General features: G+C 44.1%; 1 protein-coding gene across 3 annotated transcripts in view; it reads left to right on the forward strand.

Annotated features, from left to right (window-relative positions):
* Positions 1–21,785, forward strand: part of RASIP1 (Ras interacting protein 1) — a 154,792-nt gene that overhangs the window by 13,392 nt on the left and 119,615 nt on the right. For 2 of the 3 annotated variants that reach the window (XM_073602677.1, XM_073602678.1), the window contains exons 2-3: positions 2,789–2,940; positions 17,491–18,089. In XM_073602677.1, the coding sequence (XP_073458778.1) occupies positions 2,807–2,940; positions 17,491–18,089 (733 nt within the window). In that variant the 5' untranslated portion in view covers positions 2,789–2,806. The remainder of the gene's footprint in view (positions 1–2,788; positions 2,941–17,490; positions 18,090–21,785) is intronic. The other variant, XM_073602679.1, reaches the window with a different exon arrangement.

Raw genomic sequence — 21,785 nt, forward strand, 5'->3', positions numbered from 1 at the left:
AGTTTATCATTGATCATATACTTTGATTATCAGAAGTGAAGGTACAATTCAAATTAATAAATATATTATGTATGAAAAAAATAATTGTAGATAATCATAATGTTTGTGAACACCTTAAAAGTTGTGGAAGGGAAACTCAATGATCACTTTGAGGATGTGTCATGTCCTCTACATAGTGGGTTGTATGAGTGGAATACTGTATGGTAAATAATGTATAGTTCCCAATTAGTAGAAGATGATCCGCAACTCCATACATGCTCTTAAATATCTCCAAATGTATTGATACTCCATAAATTACAAATAGGTACAGCAGATGTTAACATGTTTCAGTCATGAAGGCTGTCATGGCTGAAACGTGTTAACATCTGCTGTACCTATTTGTCTTTTTATGGAGTATCAATACATTTAGAGATATTTAAGAGCATGTATGGAGTTGCGGATCATCTTCTACAATTTATCGTGTTGGCAGCTGAGCGACTGCCTATCCTGCACCCGACAGCTCAGGAGGACTTTTGGACAGTTTGGGGTAGTAGCACCTTTTTCTTTCTCTCTGATAGTTCCCAAATAGCAGGAATCAGACTGTTCTGAAAAAACAACTCCTTCTAAGAATTCAGTGGAATAGGATCTAAAGAGAAAAGCTGCCCTTGGATTTATCAGACAAGATTCTCGGGACTTTTTTTTTTTTTCTGGTCACAAACAGTGCCAAACTGATTGCCAAACCTGCATGTGCATGCCTCTTAACATTAAGCCCATTATTCAGCATTATGTAGCCACGCCCACTTGTTGCCACGGCACGCTATACACATTGCATGTTTACCCCCCTCCAAGGTGTCCCTCTTTCTCAACTTCTAATGTTGGGAGGTAAAAATACAGTAATCAAATAGGCACGTAATACATATACGTACTATGTACACCTTGCCCTACTTCACATCCAGACTAGTGCCAGTGGATGCACAGGCCAGGATATTCATCACTAGTCTCCACAGACAATTTCAAATTCAACGTAATAAAAGGTATTCAACCCAGACCTAACTCACATCTATACCATGATCAACACTAACATCAAAAAACAGTCATATCCTCACTTTGAGTCACCATACCTCTTTCAGGAGTTAATTCACATCTTAACCCTCATCCACCCCCCCCCCCCCTTATTTCCCAATCCCAGAGGAAGGAGAGAGAGATAGATCCCTCCTTCCCCTATTCCCCTCCCTTTCCTTCCACCCCCAGTTATCCTGCTTCCCACCCCGCACTCCATTCACCCTTTACCATCCCCCTTTACCATCCCCCTATGCCTCCTGCCTCTCCTCTCTCATACAGAGACCTTCTCATTCATTGAACTTAAAGCATTTAACAAACATAAACTCAGCATAAGGAAACCATCATACCCCAACATGACCACACTCACTATTACTCCTACTCCCCTCTACCCTGTGAATAAACCTACAAGCCCACAACAATCTCATTCCAATTAATAAATTTAATAATAAACACTCAAACAAACGTCAAAAAATTGAACCCAGGTCAGGAATGACCCCAAACAACTAACACAACCCACACCTCAGACCTTCTGAGCCCCAAGACATCTCCATTTTTAAGTGTCACTCTCAGCACTTAGATCCCACAGTATCTGAGATCGACCCCAAAATAATAGGGAGATTAGTAACTGTCTCTAGTTCCCGACCTCCTAAAATCTTAGCCTCGTTGAGCTTTATCCTAACCCTGTAAGGGTACATATTCAAGTTTACGCATTTCCTTGTTTTTCCTAATGTTTTTGATATATCACAGTATTGCACTGTCTATGTTTATGATAACATCAAAACGCATTTTTCAAACCTATGTCTTTTGTAACTCTGTTTTACATGTTATTACGCCTGTAAGCCTTTTATTTGTCAACAAAAACCTTATGGAAAAAAATAAATTAAAGGTATTCATAAAACCAGGTAATAGTATGCAGATTAAAAGTCTGAGGTCTGTAGGGCATTGGTGTTTATTAGGCATAAATCAATGGCCGACACTGGTACTGATTCCATATAATTACCAACACACAATTGTTTACGTGTAAACAGCACCCCTGACCGAAATTGGATACAGGTTTGCATTCAGGGACAAGGGTTCTGGCAACATTCACGCTGAATGCTACTAAGCATAGCATAGAGTCTTCAGGTAATGGGCCCATCACATGATCATGTACACCGCCGCTGATCAACAGGTATTATATTTATAATGAATTTAAACATTTATACATTTCAACTTACACTAACTTGTAAAGCCTATATGAAAGTTTAGTGGGTGGGTTTACAGGTCTTTAAATAGTAATGACAATTTATGCATAATATACTGTACATTCACAACAGTCTGTGCCCTCAAGGAGCTTACAATCTAAGGTCCTCTATCTCACATGCTAACTTACACGTACACACAAGGGCCAATTTACTAGGATGTCTTTGAAGGGTGTGAAGAAACCCACACAATCACAGAGAGAACATGCAAATGCCATGTAGATAGTGTTCTGACCGGGAAAGGTGCTAACCACTAAGCCACTGTGCTGCTATTACTTTAAAGTATATTCTACTGACTGCTTGACTTCAGTGGTGTTTCTTGTCAGTTTTTTTTTTTTTTGAGGTATTGTTATTTAATCTCATACGTTTCAGAGATCAATAATCGCATAATAAAGTACATCTGGTGTATCAAAGACTTTGTGCAGATTTTAATAATGTGTAGGTACTGCAATTACTTTGACATTTTCTTTACTTTCATAGTAAGTTTTACTTTTTCTTCTCCCTAGCTCTGCAAAGGTTCTACAATGTTTCACGAAGAGAAAAAGGAAGGAAGTCCCAGATTCGGGAAGTTACATTTTCCTGTGGGCCTCTGGATTAATTCTCCAAAGAAGCACTTTGCCAAGCTAGGCAGACGCTGGCCTAGTGTTGGCTCCATCAAGTAAGATTTCTCATTTCCTCCCTAGTCTGAATATGTGTCACCGTATAAGACAACTGTACGGCGTCAGAGTTAATGTCAGTGACAAAAAATATCTCCATAATTTGTGCTGATCTATTTATTGGTTGATACACAGAATACGTAGCAAGTAAGGGTGAGCAAAATTCAGAGTTTTCATTTCCTGGAAATTTTAGCAAAAGCCATCAGACATCTGTGAAATTAACCGTTATCTCCTAGATTGTAAGCTCTAACGAGCAGGGCCCTCTGATTCCTCCTGTATTGAATTGTATTGTACTTGTATTGTCTGCCCTAATGTTGTAAAGCGCTGCGTAAACTGTCGGCGCTATATAAATCCTGTATAATAATAATTTTAAAATGCATTTGAGTCAATGGTAAGGTGAAATTAGGGTGGATTTTAAAAGGCGATGGGCTTTGAATAACCCCTGAGAGTACTAAAGCTCCTTTTAACTATCCTGGACCTGTTCTTGTGTCCAAAAAGGGCACCACATTACATTATTTTATATCCCCCCCCCCCAAATAAAAGTAATATAAAATCTAAAGCAACAATTCACACATAAAGATCAATACACAACAAAAGAAGTACAACACAAGTACAAAGAACATTACAAGAAATAAACTAAGAATAAAAATATGGCACTAAAATAAAGAGTTTAAACTTAAGCGTAATTTTTGCGGTGGAGAAATCAGTCATTTCACTGCAATTTCGCAGACATCACTGTGCTCGGTTTTGGCAATAAGGTCTAAGTGTGTGGAACCGAAATAGTGTAGAAATCAATTTATAAGCTCATGCTGTCTTTGCCCAACTCCACACAAGACATTTTATTAGTTTATATAGTTTTGGATGAAATGAGGAAGGATTATGCTGGCCATACACTATATGAAAAATTGGCCGAACCCATTTTTGAAAAACGAACATTCGGCCGTGAGCGCAAACGATAGTACCATCATGTAATGACCGATAAATCGTTCAGTGGACATAAATGATTGAATTTTCTGTTCCTTTTTTTTTCATCTACCTAGTGCAAACAGTTCGGAGGGGAAACACATTAACCTTTCAATTTATCGTTCGTTCGGCAGAAAATTTCCAAACTTGTCCTTCGTTTTTTTGGCTCAAAAACGTCCCAACGATTATCGATTTTGTGCCCATTAACTGGCTGAAAAACGAACGGACTGTCTAAATGACTGAATTTCAGTTGATTTTTTGTATAGTGTATGTCCAGCATTAGAGTCTCTATCAGATTTATATTGTTGTCTTTGTCAATGTTAGGACATGAATTAATAAGAAATCTCTCCAACAAGGACACAGACAAAAAATGTCATTCAAATTTTAGTAAGAGTGAGCAAAAGTAAAAAAAAATCTGTGATTGTTTTCATTGCTGTCTGTTATTTCCTGTCTCAGTGATGACACTGAGCCCCAGTGGTGGCTGGTGCTCAATATTGTGGGGGGGGGGGGGGGTGGCGGCAAACAAACCTGCCCCCCCCCCGCACGGGAGACGGCAATGATCAGTGCCCCCCCTGTGCGGGAGACGGGCGGTGGCGATCATCAGTGGCCTTACCTTGGGAGACCGATACTGCTTCTCGCTCCAGCTTGCCGAGGGAAGAGGGGGCTGTTGCTTCTTCTCCCAGCTGAACAGCAAGTTGGTCCTGAGACCCGATTGGCCAGGAGGCCTAAGATTCCCTGGCCAATCGGGTCTCAAGACCCGCTTCCTGTTTGGCTGGGAGGAGAAGCAGGAAGATATTAGTGAATATTAATTCGCTATTGTCACACAACTGGGTGGCCTCAGGGCGCAGTGCTCTGTGCCCCGAGCCCACCCTTTTTTTTACGCCAATTAGAGCCTTAGGCTCTAATCGTGTGCTTAAAAAAAAAAATGAAATCCATGCGTCCGGTGCGCTGCATGTTGATTAGGGCCCAACGCATGGATTAGGGGGCGGCGCCCCCTAATGGATGGGCTGCCACAGCTGAGCCCTTAATTTTTTGAACAGGTGTCCCAGGGACAATGGATAGGAGCAAAGTACGTGGAAAGCTGCCTATACTCATAGATTTCTTTGGTTCAGCCTGCGGGATGAACCAAAGAAATAACACAAATTTCCCTGTTGAGACAAATAATGTGGATGGACAAATTCCACCTGCTGGGCTAATGTATTCTGACAGCTGCTAGTGCTGACTGCCAGAATATCCAGACAGTGCATGCAGCTGAATGGCTGCAGGCAGTGTTCGGCCACCTTTATTTGGCCCGGATCCTTTAACAAAAAAATAATTGTGTAATCAACATTTGTTGAGCCAGCATGGCTACCCTGGGTATCTGTAGAAATTATAACATTGTATGGCTATGTTAAGTTGGTCCCTAATCAGTTGTACCACAGTGTTCTCTGCTGCATTACACTTCTGCAATGAAGAACAGGTTGGTCACATGACCAAATTCTTTCATTTGAATAGAGCTAACAGCTGTACTTGTGCTGTTTTTATTTAAATTTTTTAAGCAAATGTATATTGCTGCTTTGTACATTGGACTTTGGGTGCCAAGAATGAAAGTATTGCATATTCTGAGCCTAGTTTTTAATATTCCAGGCTGCTGCATACACCAACAAGGAAAGTTTCCTATATTCCAAGGTATCCTACTAATAGTATTCTACTAAAGTGCCATGCTAAGCAATGCCCAACTTTTTATGTTGTGTTAGGGCTGGCGGTACGAACAGCTGCACTGCCACTCCAGACACAAGGAGGCTTCTGCCTGGTGGAAGGAGAGTATGACAGTTCATGCATGATGCTGGTTTTAGGGCTAATTATGATGTGCAATTTTAGTGCAAAAACCAAATCACATTTCACCTTTGCACAAATCAGAGATCTTTGCATATAATGTTTGTTCCTTGCAATGCATTCCTGAATATGTTTGCTATAGTGGGGGAGATTGTAGGAATTACAGCTGTGGCTGAGCCTTGAGAGCTGCACAGGGTCAGAGCTTCAACCTCTATTGCTTGTTTCTGAGGGAAGTGTGGGAACAGGATTTTTACTGATGGTAGTTGAGTTTCTTCTGTATAGCAACAAGCAGAACATTTGCTCAAGTAGTAAATTTCAATACTGTATTGAACGGTACTGTGTGCCCAAGCCATAGCCCATGTCAGCTAAAGTAGAAAAATATCAAGCAAGCAATAATACCATTTAAGAGGACTCGGCTTTGCTTATTTACCCACTTGCTTACTGGGCACTTACCTGTATACCCCCTTCCTGCCCAGGCCAATTTTCAGATTTCAGCGCTCTCACATTTTGAATGACAATTGCATGGTCATGCAACACTGTACCCATATTACATTTTTATCGATTTTTTTCACATAAATAGAGCTTACTTTTGGTGGTATTTATTCACCACTGGGTTTTTTATTTTTTGCTAAACAAACAAAAAAGACTGAAAATTTGTAAAAAAAAAAAAAAAAAAATAGTTTTTCATATTTTGTTATAAAAGTTTGCAAACAGGTAATTTTTCTCCTTCGCTGATGTGCGCTGATGCAGCTGCACTGATGGGCACTGATAGGCTGCACTAATAGGTGGCACTGATGGGCCCTGATGAGGCGGCACTGGTGGGCACTGATGAGGCAGCACTGATGGGTGGCATTGATAGGTGGCAGGGAGAGGTGGCACTGGAGGGCTCTGATTAGCAGCACTGATGGGCACTAAGGGGACCCGATGTCCCTCTAACAGAAGCTGCTTAACAGCTTTCTTTTCTCATGCTGACAGCGTGTGGGGAAAAAAACAAGCCGATAACCAGCTTCTGTTTACTTCCATGATCAGTGTCAATGGCTGACAACAGATCATGTGGTAAAGGGCCCGCTGTGACTCAGTGATCACAGAGCCTGCCCCGGCGCACGAGCAGTGCGAGAATGGGAGGGACGTCCATGTACGCCCTCCCAGCATTTTAAGCCTGTGCTGTAGTTGTCTTTCAGGCTATAGTGCGGGCGCCAAGTGGTTAAGTAGGGCCTTACAAAAAGAGGGGAGCTACAAAACTGGAAGGAAGGTATTACATTTAAAATATTTTTGCAAAACTATTAGGATACAGTCATTTTATTATTATGAATAGATGTGCAAAAATGATTTAAAATGGAGCAGCTCCAAGAAACATGTAGGATCAGTAAGTGAATTGTTAAACCTTAACCACTTAAGGACCAGCCTCGTTTTGGAATTTAGGTGTTTACATGTTTAAGCCCGGGTTCACACTACAACGGGCTGCGGATCGCACAGAGCACTGTGCGTCCCTGTTCCCCGTTTCAGGGACGAATCAGGGCCGATTCTATGCCTGAATTCGGCCCTGAAACAGTGCCAAAGGACGCACAGCGTTTTTGTGCAATGCGCTCCGCAGCCGCCCCGGAGATATGTGAACCGGCTCCATAGGGAGCCAGTCACATTCTCCTGCTATGCGAATTAGATGTGCGGAAACGCACATCTAATTCGTATAGGTGTGAACCCGGGCTTAAAACAGTTTTGTGAATGGACACACAGGCTCGAGAATCCTCATAGTAATCTGCTTGCTATGGGGGCACTAGGCAGGAGGGAGGGGCCTGGAGCGACGGTGGGGGACCTGAGAAGAGGCTGATCGGGGCTGCTCTGTGCAATGGTTTTGCAGGTATGTTTGTTAATTAGAAAAAAAGGAAGAAAAAAAAACGTTTAATATCACTTTAACAAGAAACTTCTCCTATTTGTTCCCTTTTGCCTGTGACATTAAAATAATTTTGTTATATCTGTTTGACAAGTTCAAACAAAAAATATCTGCTGATTCTGCCATAAATTTTGTAAACTGATAAGACCTCATACACACAGATTGCTATAGATTAAAGTATGCTAAGTGCTGCGTATAGCCCACCACACAAGGGAAAGGCTGTAACACAAGGCCATGCTCCTGGAAATACAGATGCTTCTGTGCATCAGTATTCACCTGCTAATGTGTGTATGATGCAATTCCTGAACACAAAACTTCTGTATTTGGGAAATATGCTGTACGTGCATGTGCAGATAAATGACAATGCTTACAGCCATTCAATTGTATGGCAGACTGTACATGGCACTTGCGGACTTTAATTTTACACCCAGCATATTTTTAGCCTCTCGCTGTCCATGTGCATGAGGCCATACTCCCTGTGCTCACTGCCTGTGCTGTACTCTTAAGCTGGCTATCCACGGCTCGAATTTCGGTGGATTCCTGTGAATCCAAAATTCAAGCCATGAATGTCCCTGCTGGCACCACTAGGCTTGACCAACTTCCATTAAGAAATTGAAAGAGCTGGGTGAGAGTTAGCCAAGCAGTGATTGCAGCCATTCAGTTGCAGTCACTGTTTAGGTATTCTGACAACCCTGATTGCCAGCTGTCAGAATACAATAGCCAGCAGTGGGAGATTCATCCATCCATGCTGTTTAGTGTGGTTGTGGGAGTCAAGTGCTTTCTCTAAAAACAAAATGTGTTTGGCTGGCTTTGTCAGTTATCTTGAGGCGAGGGGAAGTGTTCTGTAATCCTACCCAAAGTTAACAATGCTTCTCCATCATAGTTACCATTTAGTGGGTGAACATTGTCAACCCTAGGACAGTGATGGCGAACCTTTTTGAGCCTGAGTGCCCAAACTGAAATAAATACGTTTTGTGTTGTAAAGTGCCAACATGGCAATTCGCGAGAGAAGGGGGGGGGGGGTGTGAGAGAGAGAGAGGGGGTGTGTGAAAGAGAGAGAGGGGGTGTGTGAAAGAGAGAGGGGGTGTGTGTGTGAGAGAGAGAGAGGGGGTGTGTGAGAGAGAGAGGGGGTGTGTGAGAGAGAGAGAGGGGGGTATAAGAGAGGGGGGGTTGTGAGAGAGCGAGGGGGTGAGAGTGAAGGGGGTGTGAGAGAGAGAGGGGGTTGTGAGAGAGAGGAGGTGTGTGAGGGAGAAAGAGGGGGTTGTGAGAGCGAGGGGGGTGTGAGGGAGAGAGGGGGTGTGAGAGAGGGGGGTGTGAGAGAGGGGGTTGTGAGACAGAGGGGGGGTGTGAGAGAGAGAAGGGGGGTGTGTGCGGGGGTCTGAGAGAGAGGGGCAACAGAGAGAGAGAGGGGTGTGAGAGATGCTGAGAGAGGGAGGGGGCTGAGAGAAATGGGTATGAGAGAGAGGGGTGTAAGAGAGAGAGGGTTGTGTGAGAGAGAGGGGGGGGTGTGAGAAAGCGAGGGGGTGTGTGAGAGAGAGAGGGATGTGTGAGAGAGAGAGGGGGTGAGAGAGAAAGGGGGGTTGTGAGCGAGTGTGTGTGTGATAGAGAGGGGAGTTGTGAGAGAGAGGGGGATGTGTGAGAGGGGGGTGTGAGAGGGGGGTTGTGAGAGAGAGAGAGGGGGGTTGTGAGAGAGAGAGAGGGGGTGAGAGGGGGGTGTTAGAGGGGGGTTGTGAGAGAGAGAGAGGGGGGTTGTGAGAGAGAGAGGGGGTGTGTGAGAGAGGGGGGTTGTGAGAGAGAGAGAGAGAGAGGGTGGTGTGAGAGAGGAGGGTTGTGAGAGAGAGAGGGGGGGTGTGAGGGGGGCTGAGAGAGAGAGGGGTGTGAGAGATGCTGAGAGAGGGAGGGGCTGAGAGAAATGGGGGTGTGAGGGGGGGGTTGTGTGAGAGAGAGAAGGGGTGTGTGAGGGAGAGAGAAAGGGAGTGTGAGAGAGAGGGGGTGTGTGAGAGAGCGAGGGGGTTATTTGAGAAAGGGGGTTGTGAGAGAGAGAGGGGTGTGTGAGGGGGGGTGAGAGAGAGAGGGGGGTGTGTGAGAGGGGGTGAGAGAGAGAGGGGGGTTGTGAGCGAGTGTGTGTGTGAGAGAGAGGGGGATGTGTGAGAGAGAGGGGGATGTGTGAGAGAGAGAGAGGGGGGGTGAGAGAGAGGGTGTGGAAGGGGGGCTGACAGAGATGGGGGTTGTGAGAGAGAGAGAGGGGGGTTGTGAGAGAGAGAGAGAGGGGGGTTGTGAGAGAAAGAGGGGGGTGAGAGAGAGGGGCGACAGAGAGAGGTGTGAGAGATGCTGAGAGAGGGAGGAGGCTGAGAGAAATGGGTGAGAGAGAGAGGGGGGAGGGACAGAGAGAGAGTGGTGTGTGAGGGAGAGAGAGGGGGGGTGAGAGAGAGAGAGGGGGTTGTGTGAGAGAAAGGGGGTGAGAGAGAGAGGGGGGGTGAGAGAAAGAGGGGGTTGTGAGAGAGAGGGGGTTGTGAGCGAGTGTGTGAGAGAGAGGGGGTTTTGAGAGAGAGAGAGAGGGGGGTTGTGAGAGAGAGAGAGAGAAAGAGGGGGGGTTGTGAGAGAGAGGGGCGACAGAGAGAGAGAGGGGTGTGAGAGATGCTGAGAGAGGGAGGGGGCTGAGAGAAATGGGTGAAAGAGAGAGGAGGGAGGGACAGAGAGAGAGGGGTGTGAGAGAGAGGGGGTGGTGTGTGAGAGAGAGAGAGGGGGTGGTGAGAGAAAGGGGGTTGTGAGAGAAAGAGGGGGTTGTGAGAGAGAGAGGGAGGTTGTGAGAGAGAGAGAGGGGGTTGTGAGCGAGTGTGTGAGAGAGAGGGGGTTGTGAGAGAGAGGGGGGTGTGGGAGGGGGGCTGAGAGAGAGGGGTGAGAGAAGGGAGTTGTGAGAGAGAGAGAGGGGGGTTGTGAAAGAGAGAGAGAGCGAGAGAGAGAGAGGGGGGGTTGTGAGAGAGAGGGGGGTGTGGGAGGGGGGCTGAGAGAGAGGGGCGACAGAGAGAAGGGTGTGAGAGATGCTGAGAGAGAGAGGGAGGGGACTGAGAGAAATGGGTGTGAGAGAGAGGGGGGAGGGACAGAGAGAGGGGGTGTGTGAGGGAGAGAGAGGGGGTGTGAGAGAGAGGGGGGTTGTGAGAGAGAGGGGGATGTGTGAGAGAGAGAGAGGGGGGTGTGGGAGGGGGGCTGAGAGAGAGGGGCGACAGTGAGAGGGGTGTGAGATGCTGAGAGAGAGGGAGGGGGCTGAGAGAAATGGGTGTGAGAGAGAGGTAAGGGGACTGAGAGAGAGGGGGGAGGGACAGAGAGAGAGGGGTGTGAGAGAGAGGGAAGGGGACACAGAGAGGGGGGGCTGCAAAAGAGGGGGGCTGAGAGGAGAAGGAGACCTCTAGCTCTGTTCTATTCTACAGTCCCTGCTCTGCCTCCCTGCCCCAGTCTTTGTCTGTAGGTAGCCAGTGTATAATTGTGCCCGGTACCTGTCTCCGTCCTTGATCCGGGAGAGCTCTCTGCTCTGTTCCATCCAGCGGCTCCCTCACAGCCTGCGCCTCCCACCTGTCCTCATCTTCTGGGCCCACAGTCAGCCTGTTCTCCGGGCTTCACTGTTGAAGAGGAGGTTTGAGGAGTCCAGGCTCTGGAAGGCACCAGGGATGCTGCGCCCCTCTTTGGCCGTTAAGTAACTCGTGCAGACAGCTTTCTGCACCTCGCCGCTGCTTGCTACCACGCTCTCCCCGCCATGAACCTGGACTCTCTGGCGTGCCCACAGAGATGGCTTTGCATGCCAGCTGTGGCACGCGTCCCATAGGTTCGCCATCACTGCCCTAGGACAAGAAGTGTGTTACTGGCAGGATCACCAACTGAAGATAAAGGGAAAAAATATTTAAAAAAGAAAATGAATGCAGCCACCTCATCTAAGGACTGGTAAGCTGCAATATATTACATTATATTACATTTTTGTTTTTGGGTTTGGATACACTTTAACCTTTTATGTATTTGCTGGAAGCCAGATCATCAGGCTTTGCATAATTTAGGGATAGGTTGTAGCCTCTTTTCTCTTGATTCATTGCTGTTCATCTATCCTCTCACTAATGAGCAGATTGGTTTAACTAAGCCTGGATAGTACGGATCGGAGAGGATAGTATATATTTCTGATTGTTGCTTTTCTCGTCATTGTGCTAGGATTTATGTAGTGTAGTGATACCTTTGCTGAGACATCGGTTGGGGGTGGGGTTCCCTCCTCCTTCCATCCTGTCCCCTGGTCATATGACAGATAATGAATGAAAGAATGGAGAGGGAGGAAGTTAGAGGGCGACCAGTGTTCAACTTACACTGTATCATTTCCGTTAGGCCTTGAAGTTAGGAACAGAGAAGAAGACTGGTGCGTGTTCCTGGCTGACATACCATGGCAAATTGTCCATTGTCCAGCCCTGCCTTCAAAAAGTGCAAAGGTTAGATATGAATAGACGAGTCAGCTGGAGCATTTGAATTTATCTGGCTTCCCATTCACATAGTTATTTTCCCAATAGAATAATTAAAACTGAGTTCTTATAACTTAGGGGTTAGCAATGCAATTTAGAAGCATTTCAGATACTGGATATTTGTAGAATTACTCAGTCCCTTGTTTTGGCAAAGCTGAGACTTCATGCATCGTTTTAATGTCAGTGTATGTCCAAGGGAATAGTAGGGTGCCCGTGATTCTTTGGCTTCATAAGAAACTTTCAGCTGAAATAGCTTTAGTCAGCTGGTCAGCCATAAACATTGCTCTGTGTTTGGTAGTTGCTTACCACCAGTGTGCTGCCAGACCAGGTGTAGCAACAGGAACATTCCATAGAGCAAAAAAATTCCACTTTTAAAGAATTGTCCAAACAAATGTTTAACGGGAGCATTTGCTTGCAAGTTCCATGGAAGTGGTTGTCTGGATAAACAAACAGCATAAAATGTAAGCTATGCTGAGATGTTTTTCAGTATTTGATGGTCTCATTCAGACACAGTTCAGAAATTGTTAAGCTGGTTTTTAAGACCACATTAAAAAACCTAAGTTCTAAGGCAGGGGTGCTCAACCTTTTGAAGAGCGAGGGCCACTTAAGTGAGTTGGTAACCAGTAGTGGGCCATAATAGAATTAAATGGTTCAGAATTTCAAACTTTTTTTATTCTAAAAAGCACAATGAACAATTTCCTCCTGCACCTGCTGAATGCCGGTGGGAGGGAGAGGAGGAGAAGCCGGATTTTAGCGGTTGCAGGTGGAAAATGAGAGGATCAGTTCCTGTATAAGCCGCCCTCGATGCCTCTCTTTTCCAAGTGTAAAACAGAATGTGACAGGAAGGACGCACAGGCCCCCTGGAGCATGGGACAGGGTCACCATTGTGACCCTTGACACTACACCGATGGTGGTGGGGTGGGGGGGGTCAGGTATTAACTATGGGGTTTCACCACCTCCCAAATGAGCCCTTACTGTCCTAAGCCCCATATGAGGCTGTTTTCACACTGATGCACAATTTCCTCCTGCACCTGCTGAATGCCGGTGGGAGGGAGAGGAGGAGAAGCCGGATTTTAGCGGTTGCAGGTGGAAAATGAGAGGATCAGTTCCTGTATAAGCCGCCCTTGATGCCTCTCTTTTCCAAGTGTAAAACAGAATGTGACAGGAAGGACGCACAGGCCCCCTGGAGCATGGGACAGGGTCACCATTGTGACCCCTGGAGCTACATCGGTGGTGGTGGGGGGTCAGGTCTTAACACTGGGGTTTCACCACCTCCCAAATGAGCCCTTACTGTCCTAAGCCCCATATGAGGCTGTTTTCACACTGATGCACTGCGATTTACCCGCACTGCAGGTGCAGCACAGTGCACCTGTGGCTTTTCTTCGGGTTAGCTGTGCTTTGCCATAGACTTCTATTATATCTTGTGAATGTGGTGCACTTTCTGAAAGTGCACCAAAACACCTGCATTCAGTTTGAGGTCAAGGGCCACATCAGAGGGCTCCGAGGGCCACAGGTTGAGCACCCCTGTTCTAAGGCAATAGATGGTTCAAATCTTGGCTGGTTCAGCTGATTGTACCCAAGTCGAACTATTGATTGACTTGGGTACAACCAGCATGTTGGATTTTTAAGATGCAATTATTGCCAGTGGCAATAGCCGCTAGCAATAATCACTGTGTTCTCCCAGTAAGGACGGCTCCTCACACAGTCCGTGTTTGCAGAAAAGAAAATCAGCTGCCTTGGGAACTACCAGCCAATAGCATCACAGCAGGCAATAGGTTAAAATGTATCTAATGTCAAACCTTTTTTAGGTTTCAGATAGGATGTGGAATGGTTTTAACTCCTACCAGGTGTTTATTACTGTCTATGTTCCTCAAAGGAATATCCACCCTTCCGATTTGTCCCAGTTACCACTGGAAAAGGAATAGAAATCCTCCAATGTGTATACCAGTTATCTTCACAAATGCCACTTTCACTTGGGCAGCTGGAGGGGCCATAAACACAGGTAGCTGGGCAGTGGGTTCACGCAACCGGCCACCCATCTAATAGCTAAACAACAGCTGAAGGAGGCTGTTCACATGCAGTGGCCATGATGCTTCACATCACAGCCTTTGAAAACTTAACGAGACATGCCTTGTAGACAGGAGGCATCACCTGTCAAACTCAGTCATTCAAGTCAATGAGGCCACACCGCAGCAGCAGGCCAAATGTTTGGCTTGAAGTTGCGGTGCATTGCTGTTTGGAAGAAAAAAAACAGACATTCAGGAGGCAGCAGGATCGCGTTCTGAACACCTGACAGCGACTGCTTCCTGTCTTTGAGACACAAGGAGAAGAGAAAGCAAATCTTTCAAGAGTGAGAGGAAAACCTCTCCTCTTTAATCTAGGTTCACACCAGCCTAAGCTCCGAAAAGCAGTCGTGGCCATCTTGGGTCAGGCAGAGTCTATATACAGTAAGTTAATTTTTTATATATATATATATATATATATATATATATATATATATATATTTATATATTTATATATACCTGTGCTATGGGAAAAATAAATAAAAAAATAAAACTTTTGTGACTACCTAAAAAAAAAATATTATAGGTGTGAAGCCTCTGCTATGGGAATAGGCAAATTAACCTTATTGTAGTGTCGCATGCGCTGCTTCTATATCATATCCCAAATATAAACTCAATGCAAAGTGCAAGTGATAAAAAGTCCTTAATATGAAGTATCCTCCAAATCCCAATAGGTACAATCCATATATTTCATAAATGCAGATTAAGTGCAAGTGCTGATGGCTCCTTAAGAAGTGTGTCCACGGTGCTGTGCTCCCTGACTTCGCTCCCCACTCACCAACAGTAAAAATCAGATGAGCATGTAAATATCTCAAAATAGTACACAAACAAGGTCCATAAAGACATAGATGAGCGAGTTTGGGGTGGAGGAACTTGACTGGCCTGCACAGAGTCCTGACCTCAACCCAATAGAACACCTTTGGGATGAATTAGAGTGGAGACTGCGAGCCAGGCCTTCTCGTCCAACATCATTGCCTGACCTCACAAATGCGCTTCTGGAATAGCCAAACATTTTCATAGACGCACTTCTAAACCGTGTGGACAGCCTTCCCAGAAGAGTTGAAACTGTTAAAGCTACAAAAGGGTGGGCCAATTCAATATTGAACCCTACGAACTAAGATTGGGTTGCCATTAAAGTTTGTGTGTGTGTGTGTGTGTGTGTGTAAAGGCAGGTGTCCCACTACTTTTGACAATATAGTGTATGAGGCCTCACTGGACTGTGCTTTTTGCCATGGGGCCGCATATATGTGCATTTGTCTTTGTGCTGGGAATGTGCTCCCAACACAGAGACCAGAGTCTCACCGAGAGCCCCAGGTACCATACTAATGATCAGGACCCAGAACTCCTGAATCCGGGTCATCTGATCGCTTTGGTTGCCTCTGATTGGCTACCACAGTGATCAGTCACTGTGAAGCCCACCCCTGTATTTCTCTCGCTCTCTGTGAATTTAGAGGAAAGATACATTGTATCTTCATCTCTCCTTGCAGAGAGAAAAAAAAAAGTATGTGTAAAAAAAAAAAAAAAAAAAGATTAAACAAATAACTATAAATTGACAAAAAATACCTAGATCAAGGTTTGATCTAGGTCAGTGCCAGGGTTAGTGTTTGGGTCAAGTAAGGGTCAAATGTCAGGGTCAGTATATTTTTGGCAAGATTTTTTTTTGTATTAGTGTCAGTTTGTTTTAGGTAGAACAAAAACAATGTGCACGATTTGTTTCTGCGCTGTGCTACGGGTACAAACAAAAAATGACATACACACATGTGTTATCCCCGCAATCGTTAGGAACAGGAGAATTTATTTTGCATTGTTCTTTGGTGGTAGGTTATGTTAGTAACAAGAAATATGTAGCTTTATTTAAAAAAAAAAATTTTTACTATTATGGGCCAGTTTTCCTGGGATAATAAAAAAAAAAAAATCAGGAAATGTCTATTACCATTTACCACCTAATGAAAGCCCAATTTGTCCTGAAAAAAAAAACACGGTATAATCCACCTGGATGCACAAAGTGATTGTGATGATGTGTACAGTTTTACTAACACGTGTCAAAGTTGCAAAATTGTGCTTAGGCACTAATATTTGTTTTACTCTTATGCCGTGTACACACGGTCGGACTTTTCAACCAGACTGGTCCGACGGACTTTTGAACGAACGGACTTGCCTACACACAATCACACCAAAGTCCGACGGATTCTTACGTGATGACGTACGACTGGACTAAAATAAGAAAGTTGATAGCCAGTAGCCAATAGCTGCCCTAGCGTGGGTTTTTGTCCGTCGGACTAGCATACAGACGAGCGGATTTTTCGACCGGACTCGAGTCCGTCGGAAAGATTTGAAGCATGTTTAAAAACTAAAGTCCGTCAGATTTTCGACTGGAAAAGTCCACTGAAGGTCCGATGAAGCCCACACATGATCGGATTGTCCGCCGAACTCGGTCTGTCGGACCAGTCTGGTCGAAAAATCCACTCGTGTGTACGCGACATCAGGTGTAAAGGGGTTAATTACTGGACACAATTATAATATACCATTTACATACATGTTCCTGAACCTAAAAAACGCAGAAGGTATTTTTTTTGTAATACACTATAGGCCATATCACATTGGTCTCAGCAGTGGCAGAATTTCAGAGGTGTTACTATCTCTTTTCCTAATGGGCGCTGCTTTGAAACACCGCAGAAAATCAATCTTTAGCAAGATAACAGCAGCAGAGTTTGTGAGGTAGCAACACCATTGGCAGAGGTGATTAAACTTTGGTCCATTCTGATGCTGGCTAGTTATTGCCAACAACAGACTAGTGCATGTGTCGTGGGCCTTATATTTACATATGCAAACCGATATTGACAGACTCAGATTATGACACATGGCCACAAATGGGCTGATCCTCATAAACAGACAATAATTATGATTGGCATACAGAAATAGCTGAATGAACACCCCTATAAAATTAGGCTTTTCTGCGATTCAATGCGGTACCCATTGAAATGAATGTGTTTTGACTAGGCATGAGCCTTTATTTGTGTAAAGGGCCCCCGCAGTCAGGGGGCCCTTCATGGTTAACTTGCACCGAGGCCCTGAAGGTTCTGGTTATGCTTCTGTTCAGATACACAGGGAATAAACAGCACATTCAAACATCAGAGTATAAATGCCATGGGCATTAAATGGGTGTAAAGTGGTGGTATAAGTATAATGGTAGAAAATAGTTAATTGGTTTTTATTTCACTGATCAATGTATTTTGAAATCTATGATCAACATAAGAACATAATAATCCATATTTTACACTTTGTTTGCATGTATACGTGTACTTACACTTTTATGGTCATTACCAGGTCCACCTCTTCAGACACAGGCAGCCGCAGCAGTGAACCCGTTGAGCTACGCCAACCAACTAAGAACAAAAACAATCGGCACAAACGCTTGTCTAACCTCTTCCATCGCAGCACAATACTTGTGACCGGCAGCATTAGTGCCGGCAGTTCGGCTGGGCGCTGGGCTAGTGAGAAGAAGTTGTCAGAAATCATTGACTCAGTACCAGAAGACCTGGTGGAGCTTTCAAGCCAGAAGAATCTGCCTGGCATTCTTAAGATATTTGGCGATGATATTTCGTCTGGTACCAACTACAAGAGTGTTCTGGCCACTCCACGGTCCACAGCACGGGAGCTGGTAAAGGAAGCTCTGGAGAGGTATGCTGTAGCGGATGCAGATACAGAAGCATTTGTCCTTTGTGATGTAGTGGGACGTTTTGTGGGTCACGATGGGGAATGGAAGATGGAGTATCTACGCATAGTGGGGGACAATGAACGGCCTCTGGTCTTACAAGAAATGTGGAAGCCTAAAGCTGGTTTTTCTCGGCGGTTTGAAATTAGGCGCAAACAAGAAGTGGAGAAGATGACTGCAGCAGAAGATAATGAGACCGCAGGTGGGCATGGTGTGTAAAACCAAATTAGTGTACTATTATTTATGCTGATTTTATTATTTGTATGATTATTGTTAATATATACAGTGTAGGGAGATTTACTAAAACTGGTGCACGCAGAATCTGTTGCAGCTGTGCATAGTAATCAATAAGCTTCTAGGTTGGCCCCTCATTCACACTGAAGGCAGATTTGAAACTAACATTTCAGGACAAGTTTTGGGGCGACTTGAAAGACATCTGTGCGGGTTCATGCACAGATGTCTATTGAAATCGCCCGAAATCGCCAAAAGTAGTGCAGGAACTACTGCTTTCACTGTACACTGTAAGCTTCTCACAATGTGCATTAAAACCTGCAACAAGCTTTAACCTGGAATCTGCCCTTTTTTGCTGTATCTCTGGCAGAATACATATTGGGGCAACTAGGGAAGGGCTGGCCCAACCTCCTCTAGTTAACCACTTCAGCCCCGGAAGGATTTACCCCCTTCCTGACCAGAGCACTTTTTACAATTTGGCACTGCGACGCTTTAACTGCTAATTGCGCGGTCATGCAATGCTGTAACCAAACGAAATTTGCGTCCTTTTCTTCCCACAAATAGAGCTTTCTTTTGATGGTATTTGATCAACTCTGCCGTTTTTATTTTTTGCACTATACACGGAAAAAGACCGAAAATTTTGAAAAAAAATGATATTTTCTACTTTTTGTTCTAAAAAAAATCCAATAAACTCAATTTTAGTCATACATTTAGGCCAAAATGTATTTGGCCACATGTCTTTGGTAAAAAAAATGTCAATAAGTGTATATTTATTGGTTTGCGCAAAAGTTATAGCGCCTACAAACTAGGGTACATTTTCTGGAATTTACACAGCCTTTAATTTATGACTGCCTATGTCGTTTCTTGAGGTGCTAAAATGGCAGGGCAGTACAAAACCCCCACAAATGACCCCATTTTGGAAAGTAGACACCCCAAGGAAATTGCTGAGAGGCATTTTGAGCCCATTGAATATTCATTTTTTTTTGTCCCAAGTGATTGAATAATGACAAAAAAAAAAAAAAATTACAAAAAGTTGTCACTAAATGATATATTGCTCACACAGGCCATGGGCATATGTGGAATTGCACCCCAAAATACATTTAGCTGCTTCTCCTGAGTATGGGGATACCACATGTGTGGGACTTTTTGGGAGCCTAGCCGCATACGGGGCCCCGAAAACCAATCACTGCCTTCAGGATTTCTAAGGGCGTACATTTTTGATTTTACTCCTCACTACCTATCACAGTTTTGAAGGCCATAAAATGCCCAGATGGCACAAACCCCCCCCAAATGACCCCATTTTGGAAAGTAGACACCCCAAGCTATTTGCTGAGAGGCATGTTGAGTCCATGGAATATTTTATATTTTGACACAAGTTGCAGGAAAGTGACAATTTATTTTTTATTTTTTATTTTTTTTGCACAAAGTTGTCACTAAATGATATATTGCTCACACAGGTCATGGGCATATGTGGAATTGCACCCCAAAATACATTCTGCTGCTTCTCTTGAGTACGGGGATACCACATGTGTGGGACTTTTTAGGAGCCTAGCCGCGTACGGGACCCCGAAAACGAATCACCGCCTTCAGGATTTCTAAGGGTGTACATTTTTGATTTCACTCTTCACTGCCTATCACAGTTTCGGAGGTCATGGAATGCCCAGGTGGCACAAACCCCCCCCCCAAATGACCCCATTTTGGAAAGTAGACACCCCAAGCTATTTGCTGAGAGGCATGGTGAGTATTTTGCAGCTCTCATTTGTTTTTGAAAATGAAGAAAGACAAAAAAAAAAATTTTTTTTTTCTTTTTTTAATTTTCAAAACTTTGTGACAAAAAGTGAGGTCTGCAAAATACTCACTATACCGCTCAGCAAATAGCTTTGGGTGTCTACTTTCCAAAATGGGGTCATTTGGGGGGGTTTTGTGCCACCTGGGCATTCCATGGCCTCCGAGACTGTGATAGGCAGTGAAGAGTGAAATCAAAAATTTACGCCCTTAGAAAGCCTGAAGGCGGTGCTTGGTTTTCGGGGTCCCGTACGCGGCTAGGCTCCCAAAAAGTCTCACACATGTGGTATCCCCGTACTCAGGAGAAGCAACAGAATGTATTTTGGGGTGTAATTTCACATATTCCCATGGCATGTTTGAGCAATATATCATTTAGTGACAACTTTGTGCAAAAAAAAAAAAAAAAAAATTTGTCTCTTTCCCGCAACTTGTGTCACAATATAAAATATTCCATGGACTCGACATGCCTCTCAGCAAATAGCTTGGGGTGTCTACTTTCCAAAATGGGGTCATTTGGGGGGGGGTTGAACTGTCCTGGCATTTTATGCACAACATTTAGAAGCTTATGTCACACATCACCCACTCTTCTAACCACTTGAAGACAAAGCCCTTTCTGACACTTTTTGATTACATGAAAAAATTATTTTTTTTTGCAAGAAAATTACTTTGAACCCCCACACATTATATATATTTTTAAAGCAAATGCCCTACAGATTAAAATGGTGGGTGTTTAATTTTTTTTTTTCACACAGTATTTGCGCAGCGATTTTTCAAACGCATTTTTTTGGGAAAAAACACACTTTTTTACATTTTAATGCACTAAAACACACTATATTGCCCAAATGTTTGATGAAATAAAAAAGATGATCTTAGGCCGAGTACATGGATACCAAACATGACATGCTTTACAATTGCGCACAAACGTGCAGTGGCACCAAAATAAATACATTTTTAAAAGCCTTTACAGGTTACCACTTTAGATTTACAGAGGAGGTCTACTGCTAAAATTACTGCCCTCGATCTGACCGTCGCGGTGATACCTCACATGCATGGTGCAATTGCTGTTTACATTTGACGCCAGACCGACGCTTGCGTTCCCCTTAGCGCGAGAGCAGGGGGTACAGGGGTGCTTTTTTTTTTTTTTTTTTTCTTTATTATTTTTTTGCTTTTTTATCTTATTTTAAAACTGTTCCTTTCATTTTTTTTTTTTTTTTTTAATCATTTTTATTGTTATCTCAGGGAATGTAAATATCCCCTATGATAGCAATAGGTAGTGACAGGTACTCTTTTTTTGAAAAAATTGGGGTCTATTAGACCCTAGATTTCTCCTCTGCCCTCAAAGCATCTGACCACACCAAGATCGGTGTGATAAAATGCTTCCCCAATTTCCCAATGGCGCTGTTTACATCTGGCGAAATCTAAGTCATAAAATGCTCGTAGCTTCCGGTTTCTTAGGCCATAGAGATGTTTGGAGCCACTCTGGTCTCTGATCAGCTCTATGGTCAGCTGGCTGAATCACCGGCTGCATTCTCAGGTTCCCTGTTGAGACAGGAGAGCCAGAGAAAAACACGGAAGACGGTGGGGGGGGGGGCATTCTCTCCCACTGCTTGTAAAAGCAGTCTAGAGGCTAATTAGCCGCTAGGATTGCTTTTACATGAAAGCCGACCGCTGGCTGAAAAGAATGATACCAAGATGATACCTAAACCTGCAAGCATCATTCTGGTATAACCACTCAAAGTCGTGAATGCTGTACCTGAAGACAAAAAAATGGTTAACAATAAAGCACAGTAAACGGTAAAGTATAAAAAATTGCATACCTGAAAAGCAAACATGATAAAACATAATAACAATAAAACATTGCAGAATAGAATACAGTAAAAAAGAGCAGAAG

Source organism: Aquarana catesbeiana, linkage group LG10 (genome assembly GCF_042186555.1).
Source record: "Aquarana catesbeiana isolate 2022-GZ linkage group LG10, ASM4218655v1, whole genome shotgun sequence".
Lineage (NCBI taxonomy): Eukaryota > Metazoa > Chordata > Amphibia > Anura > Ranidae > Aquarana > Aquarana catesbeiana.